Here is an 11,134-nt window from a genome sequence, read left to right as displayed (position 1 = left end):
CTCCCTCTCCCACTCCCCCTGCTTGGGTTCCCTCTCTTGCTATGTCTCTCTCTGTCAAATAAATAAATAAAAATAAATAAATAAAATACACGTAACTGTCGAGAGCAACACTCATTGATCTTGAGCCAGGCATATGGCTGCCTGGACCAGACTAATCCTCCAACCTCCCTTGCAACTAGGTGTGACCTACCAAGGGACTAAGTTCTGGTGAGTTGTATGTAAAAGGAGGTATTATGGGGCAGCTTTCTGGAACATTCCTTAAAACACTGCTGACACATTTCCTTCATTCTTTTTTCTTGGTCCCTTCTGTCCCATCCTGTTGCTTGGAAAAGGACGCTGTGGCCGGAGGGCCATCTGTCATCCCCCCCATGAAGACCCAGAGGAGTCAGGTTCCTAAAGATTTTGTGAATCAGACCCATCATACTAGCCCTGGGAGGCCTACTTTTGGATTTTCATGGGAGGGAGAAGTAAATTTCCTTGGTTTTCTTTTTTTTTTTTTTTTTTTAAGATTTTATTTATTTGAGAGAGAGAGAGAGAGAAGCAGACTCCCCACTGAGCACTGAGCCCCATACAGGGCTCGATCCTGGGACACTGAGATCACGACATGGGCTGAATTCAGATGCTTCACCAACTGAGCCACCCCCCCGGCGCCCGGTAAATTCCCCTGTTGTGTAAGCCACAGTTATTTTTTGGCTCATGCAGCATGTTGCTGAATTGAATCCTAATCTAGCTCCTAATTACTGAAACCAAGCAACACTCTCAAATGAATCCTAGGAAGAAGTTCTGGGTGAAGAAACCACTCAAGTGTTTATCACAGGGCTTGCCTGCCACATGGTGAGGTGCTCTATAAATGTCTGGGGTTCGGCACCGTGTTCCTCATTTCTGTATTTCCCACAGGATCCATCACACAGTAGGGGCTCCATCCTCTGAGACTGCCTGCTGATTTTCTGTTGATGCCCCGCTTGCCCTACAGAAGATGTGTCCCCTATACTTACTAACACCAGCAAGAAAAAGCCGAGAAAGAGGGATGCGTTAGCACTGGAGGAGGAAATACACTATTTATTTACAACTCTTTCACTTTATCCACAATTTCCATACAAACATAAAAACTAAAAAAATAAAACCACCACTTGGGAACACAAGTGTCTTTCTTTAATTAGTCCGGTTGAGGGGAGGGTCACAGCCCTCTCGCTCTGTGAAGGAGACTATTGAGGCACACTGAAGGGGAAGAGGAGGGGGTTAGGAAGAATGCCTGAGAAACAGCTCCAGATGAGAAATGGAACAGCGCGGTGGAGTTTCACCGGCAGAAACTCAAGGGCGTCACCCACCGGGGACACTGACCGGCTTCCCGGGAGAAGGGCAGCTGCTCGCCACCATCCCCCTGCCCCTCCGCTATGGAACTCCCCAAATCCAACATGTCACCCCTCTCATGAGCTGTGTGGGGTATGGTGGTGACAGTGGGGGACACTGGATACCTCTCTCTGAGAAGAGCGCCAAACCCCAGGGAGACACAGAAAACCCCTTTCCTTGGCACTGATGAGTCAGTCACAGCTTCTGGCTTGAAAACGATGCTGACTTAAAGGGAAAAACAAAAGCTCTCCCCCAGCCTCCTGGGGAAAGGGAGGGGCTGAAAACATGCAGGAGGGCTTCTGCCTCTGGGGGTGAGAGGTGGGGGGCTCTGTCTGCCCACCACGGGGAAGGAGTGGGGCAGATGCTCCACAAAGACCCCGGGCGGGGTGGGGAGGGGCGGGGAGGGAAGAGAGAAGAACTCGGAGACACTGATGCTGGGACAGCTGCCACCAGTTGTCAAAGCAGGTCCATTTGCTTGGCGACACTCACTCTGGCAGACTCCCATCCTCCCCCTCACAGGAGGACGCCCAGAAGCCAACCTGGAGATGCCAGACCCCGTGCCTGGCAACTTCATCTGAGCTAGTGACCGAGATTGCTTGCACACGTTGATGCACAATATAAATATAAAATCATATCTGCTACAAAGAGGACATATATTTGTACATCTTTACCCATATACATAATAACACAATTTACACATAATATCTTGGAGTGGGTCATCATGGGAAAAGGGGTTGGAGAGGTATAAAGCCCCTTCTCCCTCCCCTGCCCTGATCCTTCTCAAGGGACACCTGTATACTTGGTCACCGGGGCCCTTCCCAGCTGGTGGTGACAGGGCTAGTCTGGACACATAAATTCAGACACATAACTAAATGCTGACGGGTGTGTATACCCACATACACACACAAACGCGGGCGCACATACAGACATCGGATGAGAAAAGGAAAAATAAAATTCCTAGCCCTTGGGTGTAGGCCTCTTCCCAGAGTTATAAGCATCAGTACCTCCTCCATCTGAGAACAACAGTCTCAAGCTGCCCCTCACTGGCTCAGACCAGGGCAGAAGGGGAAGGGCTAGGAACTGGGGGGAGGAAGGGCCAGGAGTCTTCTGAAAACATAAGGCGTTTTTTGACCTGTGATCAAATCAAACTATGTCACAAAAAGCAACGGCATCAGTTGGGGCCGGGAGGCGAGAGACAGTCAGTCCATGTAGGGACAATGTGAGTTGAGACCCTGAGCCTTCCCCTTCTTTTGTCCAGTTTCTTTGAAAGGGGCAGACAACCCTGTACCTCCTTTCCTGTCCTCTCCCAGAGCCGGGCCCATCCACATGTCATGGAATACTGATAGTGGTCCGAGAAACACATCCGGAGACATGGAGTGGTGGACAGGCACGCCAAAGAGTTAAGACCTGGGCGGCGGATGTGAGCTTTTTACAGCAGGAGTGGTTCCTGGCCGGAGTCCACGGCTCGCACAGTGGCCACAGTGATCAGATTGCCATCAGAGATGGGGACAGTCTGGGTCCCCCTGGGGAGACAGCACCTATCGACGGTAGTGATTAGGGGCATCGGCAAACATGTACTTCAGTCTGTACGCCTCGGCAAGAAGCAGCCCGATCTCTTCGTTGCCCCAGTGTATCGTAGGTAGGTTTTGTAGCAGCATCAGGAGACCCTGGAATGCAAGAAAAGAAATTTTATCATCCCTGGACTACAGACCAAGGGACGAGCAGGGCCTGGAAGGGGGTCCCTTCGTCCTGGATCACACATCCCGTAGGGTCGGGCTCCCTCCTCCCAAGCAGCACTCAGCCCCCAGCTCCCAGTTCACCTTCAGGAAGCCTTGAAAAGCCTCTGTTGATTCTCTCATATCCACTAACACCTGCCTCTTTTAAAAGTATTATAAACAGAAAATGACACCAACAAATAAAGACATTGAAAAAGAGAAAAATAATCACTCATCATCCAAATATACCTCTCTTTATTTCCAAGTTTTCCTTTTCAGTCTTTTCACATGCGTATTTCTTTAAATAGCTGTAATCATTATGATTTTTATATGCTTTTTAATCATCCTCTTTTACTATAATTGTAGTGTTTTTCCATGCAGCCTTCAAAAATGACTATTCTCAGTGTTAGTATTCCATCATGTGGCTATACCCTAATTTACTCAACCATTTGCCTTTTGTTAGACACTTAATTTGCTTCCTTTAAGAAAAAAAAAAAAAACCTTTATTAAAAAAAATCCCTTTCTTCATATTCATAAATGAATATCCTTTTTCATTTGCTGTATGTCTCCTAATGCCAGTGTTCACTTCTAATCACCATATTTAGCCTCTGCCCTGTTCTCCAAAGACCATTCTCGACCTACCTGTCCAGCTTATTTCCTATGTTCCCAATGCACATGTCTCTCCAGCTAGGTCCATTTCAGCCAGATTTATTTGTGCCTCTGGGGTTTAATTTATGTTGTTCCTTTAACTTGGGAGACCTTCTCTTTTCTCCTCTACCTATCTCAGTCCTATTCAGTTCTCAAAACCCAGGTCCCTCAAACAGCTCCAGAGAGACAGTCTATATTAAAGAGGATATTAGAATAAAAAGAGAATGAGAGGTTGTCTCTGTAATTTAGTTCCCCATGCTGTTGCTGCTGCTTCGTGTTTTTATCTCTTCCTCTCCCCTCTTTTTCTAAGTCTACTTACTTATATTTATTTTTAAGTAATCTCTACCCCTGGGGGTGCCTGGGTGGCTCAGTCGGTTAAGTGTCTGCCTTCGACTCAGGTTGTGATCCCAGGGTCCTGGGATTGAGTCCCACATTGGGCCCCCTGCTCAGCAGGGAGCCTGCTTCTTCCTCTCCCTCTGTCCTCCACTCGTGCTTGCTCTCTCTCTCTAGTGCTCTTTCTCAAATAAATAAAAAATCTCTAATAAAAAAAAAAGTAACCTCTACACCCAACATGGGGCTTGAACCCATAACCCTGAGATCAAGAGCCACACGCTCTACCGACCAAGCCAGCCAGGTGCCCCGTCTCTCTTCCTGAACTGGATATTCTTATTTTTCTGATTATAAAAATTATAATAGCAAGACAAAACCCAGGGACATAAGGAGACAGGCAGACTTTATTACATATAACTTCAATATGTCAAAAGGTGCCAAAAACCCGGTTAAAATCTAAGAAACTGACTATAAGAAAATATTTTGTAACACCTTCAAAAGACCAAATTCATAATCAAAATACTATCCATACTCCAATGCTATCCATAATCAAAAAGGAGCACCTACTAATCAGTAAGAGATAAAGAAAACCACCAGAGAGAAAAACAGGTAATACGAATAGGTAATGTGCAGAAGGCCCATGGCCCACCCCCATGCTGGGAGGACTTTCAAAAAGCCTGCTTTGAGCTGGACACTCCAGCAGTGTTTTGTAGTTTTCAGTGGAAAGGTCTTGCAAAGCTGTTATGAGATTTCTTCCTCTAGAAACAGACACTTAGCTGTGCACACACAGCTGCCTGGGGCACATCACTGCTAAGGACGGCCAATAGGATTAAGATCCCAATTCTGGGACAGTGTAAGTTCCGGCTTCTGCCCTAGACCTCTCCTTCCCCACTTCGCAGAAAGTGCATATGGATGGAGGAGTGGACGCAGCCATCTCAGACCGTAAGATGAAAGCCATGTGTTGGAGACGGCAGAGCAAGACAGAAGAGAGCCGCGTCCCTGCCACTCTGGAGGCGGAATGTTAGCCCTGGACTGCTTACACTTAGACTAGGAATTAAACAACAAGTAAACAACTATCTTGCTTTGAGCCACTGCTGTTCTAGGGTCTTGGTTACAGGAGACAAGTTTATGTCATCTTAACACACACAGGCTGTAACTATCAAAGTCAGAAATGCGCATGGTCTTTGATCCAGCAATTCTACCCCCGTGTCCTTGTCCTAAGGGAATATCCACAGTCCTGCGCAAAGGTTTTCGCCACATGCACCACGGCTTCAAATAGTGGGGAATCGTTAGACAAACCGTGGTTATCCACATCATGAAATGCACGGAAGCACAGAGAACAAATGAAGTAGGACTACATGCACCGCAGTGGAAAGATAAGATATTTTTAGGAGTAAGAAAGAAAAGCATTGTAGAAAAAGACTTATAGTATGATCCCACTTAGGTAAATGAGAAAACACAATATATTTGTATATGTATATGCACATATGTATATAAAAAATTAAGAAGTTGAGGAGGTAAACTGTTAACAGTAGTTACCTTCGGGGATGAGAGATTTTCACTTTTTTCCCATTATACTTCTGTATCATTTGAGCTCCGTGTTTTCAATTTTTACAGTAAAGTGTTTTTTTTTTTTTTTTTAAGATTTTACTTATTTATTTGACAGAGAGAGACACAGCGAGAGCAGGAACACAAGCAGGAGGAGTGGGAGAGGGAGAAGCAGCCTTCCCGCGGAGCAGGGAGCCCAATGCGGGGCTCGATCCCAGGACCGTGGGATCATGACCTGAGCCGAAGGGAGACGCTTAACAACTGAGCCACCCAGGCACCTCAGTGGCTTTTTATTTTTTATTTTTTTAAGACTTATTCATTCATTCCAGATAGAGAATGAGCACATGGGAGGTGGGGGGCAGAGGGAGAGAATCCCAAGCAGACTCCCCGCTGAGTGCAGAGACAAGGGGAAGGGACTCTATCTTAGGACCCTGAGATCATGAGCCAAAACCAAGAGCTGGATGCTCAACCAACTGGGCCACCCAGGTGCCCCAACAATAAAGATTTTATATATTACTTGTGTGGTGGAACTTTTTCTCCATAGTAATACACATTCTGTGGTAGTTTTGTTTAGTAAAAAGTAAAAAAGCAGAAAATAAATTACCTATAACTTCATAATCAAGAAGTCACTTTTAAACATTTTTCGCATATTTCCTTCCACTCCCTTTTCTGCACATTTTCCATAGTTGAAACGATTTCTCTATATAATTTTGAATCTATTTAGCATTTATCATAAGCATTTCCTCTAATAATAAAAACTCCTCGTAGATACTTTCATGGCCAAAAAATTTCTCATGATACAGACATACCATAATTTACTCTACATCTTCCTGTTTTGAGTAATTATTTCTGTTTTTTCATTATAATGAAATTATAATGAACAGCCTTGTGCATAGAGCCGTATTTTTTTTTTAAAGTTTTTTTTTTTTTTTTAATTTATTTGACAGAGAGAGACACAGCGAGAGAGGAAACACAAGCAGGGGGACTGTGAAAGGGAGAAGCAGGCTTCCTGCGGAGCAGAGAGCCCGATGCGGGGCTCGATCCCAGGACCCTGAGATCATGACCTGAGCTGAAGGCAGACGCTTAACGACTGAGCCACCCAGGCGCCCCTGCATAGAGCCATATTTTAGATGACTTCCTTGGGCTGAATTCCTAGGAATGAAATTGCCGTGTCAAAGAACATGAACATTTTAAAGGTCCTTAACACTCATTCAGAAAATGCATTCCAGAAAAATGCTCATTTCCCTAGATCTCCACCAGCACTGAATACTCTTATCAGACAAATTTTGTTAATTGTAAACCTTTTCCCTGAGATCTCCAGGCCTGAGAACAGAACTCAAAAGCCTTAAGTCAAAATGGTGGTGAACTCCCAGGAAGAACACAATGAGAATCACGCTGTACGCTTTTCCCAAACCCTGTAGGTAACCACCCCTTACCATCCCATTGTTGTCACTGAAATTCATTCAACCAGACCCATTACTCAACCAGTTACTGATACTCACTCAACCCACCCAGATGCTAACTTTGCTTTTGAAAGCCCCGTTAGCTGATCTAAACATCTCTGGAGTGCTCTTTTCTCATGGTTAACAATTTTCCATGGGTTTCTTGGCCTCTGTTCTATGTATACCTTGTTTTTTTGTTTTTGTTTTTAATCTCAACTTAAAAAAAAAAAATGTTGCCCTTGGAATACAATACCCTCCCCCATGAACTCCTGGCCTCTGGCCCCTCTGATTCTTCCCTCCTGCTTCCTATCCCTTCCCCCCAAGTGTCTCCATCCCCACTGGAACTGGAAATGGTACCCCATCTTTTTGCCAGCATCCTCCCCAGGGAGTCAACTTTTATTCTAATTCTGGCAGACTCTCTACGACAGAGGTCCTCACTTTTTCTGTACCTCAGACTCTTTGGCTACCTGGAGAAGCCTATGGATCCCTTCTCAGAATGATGGTTTTAAATACATAAAATACATACTGTCACAAAGGAGACCAATTAAATTGAAACAGTCATCAAAATATTTGTAAACAAATTTATGATACCACCATAGATGTCCTTTATTAATATATTCTAGAACACCATCTAATGGCAGATTAAAGAACTACCATTATTTCAAAGTAGTAATGAATATAAACACCGTTTTGAGACATCTGTAACAACTTCATAGGATATGAAAACTTTAGTAATAAGTGACAAAGGAAGGTACTGCAAATATTACTGTGCTTTCTTGGCTACATCCCTATTGTAGGAATTGCTAAGTTTGAGTTTGGGGTTATTGAAAATAAAACTGAAATTATGTTTCCATTCATTTCTAGGGATCCCCTGACTTATAAATGTAAGCCCTAAGTTAACGTCCCTTGCTCCTATAGCTTGCCCTTCTCTTGATTCACACCACAGCCAACAAGAATTCTTATACTTCCGGGGCACCTGGGTGACTCAGTCAGTTGGGGGTCTGCTTCGGCTCAGGTCATGATCCCAGGGTCCTGTGATCAAGCCCGGCATGGGGCTGTTTGCTCAGTGGGGAGCCTGATTCTCCCTCTCCTGCTCCCCCTGCTTGTGCTTGCTCGCTCTGTCAAATAAATAAATTAAAAAAAAAATTTTTATACTTCCCTTTGGAGGTAAGTTTAACACCCAAGTATCCATATCAAAACTAATATTACATTTTTAATTACTTCATTCATTGGAAAACATTTTTCTGTTTCTTTTTTTTTTTTTTTTTGGTACAAATTGCTTTTGTCATTATAGAATTTCAGTCCCATTTTCAGTCAACTTGCTGGGTGAGGTCAAATTGCTATCCTATTTCCTGAGGACATACTTCATTGACTCAGAACAACCCCTGCCTTCCATGGAGTTTCCATGGGAGCTGAAGGAATGGTACATGCTTAGCCTCATCCAGAACATAAGCAAGAAAATTCTCTGGGAACTTGGGAGCCTCAGTGAAACCCTTGGGTTTCAAGTGTTGGTCCTACCTGTCCAACCAGGCTGTAAAAGCTGAATCGACTGTAGGAACTCTCAGAAATACCTGGGCCCAAGCCTCATCCCTGGAGTTTTGGATTCTAAAAACCTGGGTGGGACCTGGCAACCACACTTCTACAAAAATTCCAGTAGGCAACCAGGTGTGGGGTTACCACTAGAGGGATTAAAAAGCTCTTAAAGGAATAAAAGCATTATTTGGGATGCAGGCCTAATAGTGAGATCCCAAGGAAGGAAACCCCTAGATGTTATGGAGACAGTGGCCTTTCATTAAACAAATTAAGGTAAATCTATAAAATAAAATATCCTTTTCAAAAAAGATTTATTTTATTTTTTTAAAGATTTTATTTATTTATTTGAGAGAGAGAGAGAGCACAAGCAGGGGGAGCAACAGGCTAAGGGAAAGGGAGAAGCAGGCTCCCCCCTGAGCAGAGAAACCAAAATGAGGCTCAATTCCAGGACCTTGAGATCATGACCCGAGCCGAAGGCAGAGGCTCAACTGACTGAGCCACCCAGGCAACCCAAGATTTATTTATTTTAGAGACAGGGAGAGAGAGCACGGTAGGGAGGGGTGGAGGAAGAGAGAGAGAACCTCAAACAGACTCCATGCTGAGCGCGGAGACTGGTGGGGCTTGATCTCATGTCCCTGAGATCATGACCTGAGCTGAAATCAAGAGTCAGAAGATGCCCAACCGACTTGGCCACCCAGGTGCCCCTATAAAATAAAATATCCTGTAGCCAATTCATTATTTTAATGTTTTCACAATTTTTGTACAAGCATGTACTCATGCAACGTGTAAAAAGTACAAAAATGGGGGAAACACAGATTTACAGTTTTTGACATGATAGAACATCTACCATATTTTGTAAAGTGATAAAAAGAGGTCATAAAACAGAGCATATAAAGTAGTTGCATTAATGGTTATACATACAGAGCACGTATTTATTTATGTAGATTTGCATGGCGAAATGTCTGGAAGGAACTATATCACCTGTGTGTGGTAAGATTTCAGGTACTTGATTTTCTTTTTGCTTATTGATGTTTCTAAATTTTCTATAATGAATGCATATGTTTGCACAATTGATAACAAAGGAGTGATCTCTCTAGAAGACTATCCTCTTCTTTGCTGGGATAGCATCTACCTATAATTGCCAGTTTCTCTAACCTTGCTAGAAACCTCCTGGAAGCCTTGAAATAATTCTAACCCTGGCCAAGGTAACATCCCTGTGTGCCCCCCCAGGCCGTGAGGTGTAGCGTGAGGAAGCACTCTGCCACCTAGTGGCTATTTCTAGGAACTGCATCCTTTACCATACTGCCGCAACAATGGGAAACCCTGCCTAATGCATTGATAAACTTGGGATAGTAGAAAAGAAGTAAAAACCAAATGGCTGTGGGAAGAAAGCGTTAATCAAAAATCAGATGCTTTAATATAGGGATAGAGAAGAGATACCGTTGGGGCAGGGAATAACTGAAGATTTGTTACAAAGCCAGCTCATGGGAGCACTAGGCATGACATGCAGTTGGATGAAACACTATAGCGATGACAAGACAGCTCATGGGGCAAGCAGCAGAGAGCAGCTCCAAATTAATGAGAAAGGAGCAAAGAAAAGCTGGAAATGGCTAAAATCACAGGAAACAGCCTGACATAGGTACTGGCTGAGAATCCATAGATCCTAAAGGAAAAGGAATATGGCAGAAAAGGAACTGGAGGCATGGGGGTGGGGGAGACAACAATTAGGTAAGGGGTCCAAAGGAGAAGGGATAGAGGTTATAACTAAAGAAACTCTGTAAGGAAAAGGTACAGGGGAAACCCATTAGAGAATATTCAATAGATGGAGGAACCGAAGAGGGAGAACATCAAGGATAATAATCATTACAGTGATAGCTATCATTTATTGAGCACTTATTACATACCAGATAGGGCTCTAAGTGCTTTACATGTGCTCTCTATTAACTCATTTAATCTTCACATCAACTCTATGAGATGCATAATATTCCCTCCATTTTACAGATGAGGAAATCGAGGCACAGAGATTAAGGAATTTGCCCCAGGGCCATAGGGCAGTGCTGGGCTGGAATGCGGACCCAGGCACTCTGGCTCATAACCACTGTAAAACATACTGCTTGCCCTGGAGCAAGAAGACAAGTGGGGCAGAACGCAATAGGAACAAAAAGAAAGGAAGTCACAGCAGAGGCCGTTTGAAGGAAAAGTGAAGAGTTGCTTGATTTTACTCAGTGATGAGAACCAAGCACAACCAAAGATAGGACGTGTAATGATTAACAGCAAAAGAACTTAAAGACCACCTAAAATATACATCACTAACTAAGATACTGTGTGTAGAATCACTTAGCAATATTGGAACAACCTTTGCGAATGTAAAGTGTATTCAGGCATGTAAAAATATTTTCTTAGTCAAATAAGTAGTACTTTAAAACAAATCCCAGTTTTGACAATCAATGAGGTAGCAAAACAATTCCCCTGGTTACAATATAAACTTTCCAAAACATGTCCTTGAATGTAAACTTTTTTTTTTTTTTTAAAGATTTTATTTATTTATTTGACAGAGAGAGACACAGC

General features: G+C 43.6%; 1 protein-coding gene across 3 annotated transcripts in view; it reads right to left on the bottom strand.

Moving 5' to 3' along the window:
- Positions 1-1,039: 1,039 nt before the first annotated feature.
- Positions 1,040-11,134, bottom strand: part of TBC1D22B (TBC1 domain family member 22B) — a 74,527-nt gene continuing 64,432 nt past the window's right edge. For all 3 annotated transcript variants that reach the window (XM_006734004.3, XM_081827409.1, XM_081827408.1), the window contains one exon: positions 1,040-3,017. In XM_006734004.3, coding sequence (XP_006734067.1) covers positions 2,889-3,017 — 129 coding nt within the window. In that variant the 3' untranslated portion in view covers positions 1,040-2,888. The remainder of the gene's footprint in view (positions 3,018-11,134) is intronic.

Source organism: Leptonychotes weddellii, chromosome 8, assembly GCF_054177405.1.
Source record: "Leptonychotes weddellii isolate Sample4059 chromosome 8, ASM5417740v2, whole genome shotgun sequence".
NCBI lineage: Eukaryota > Metazoa > Chordata > Mammalia > Carnivora > Phocidae > Leptonychotes > Leptonychotes weddellii.
This window is presented reverse-complemented; position numbering and strand designations above follow the sequence as displayed.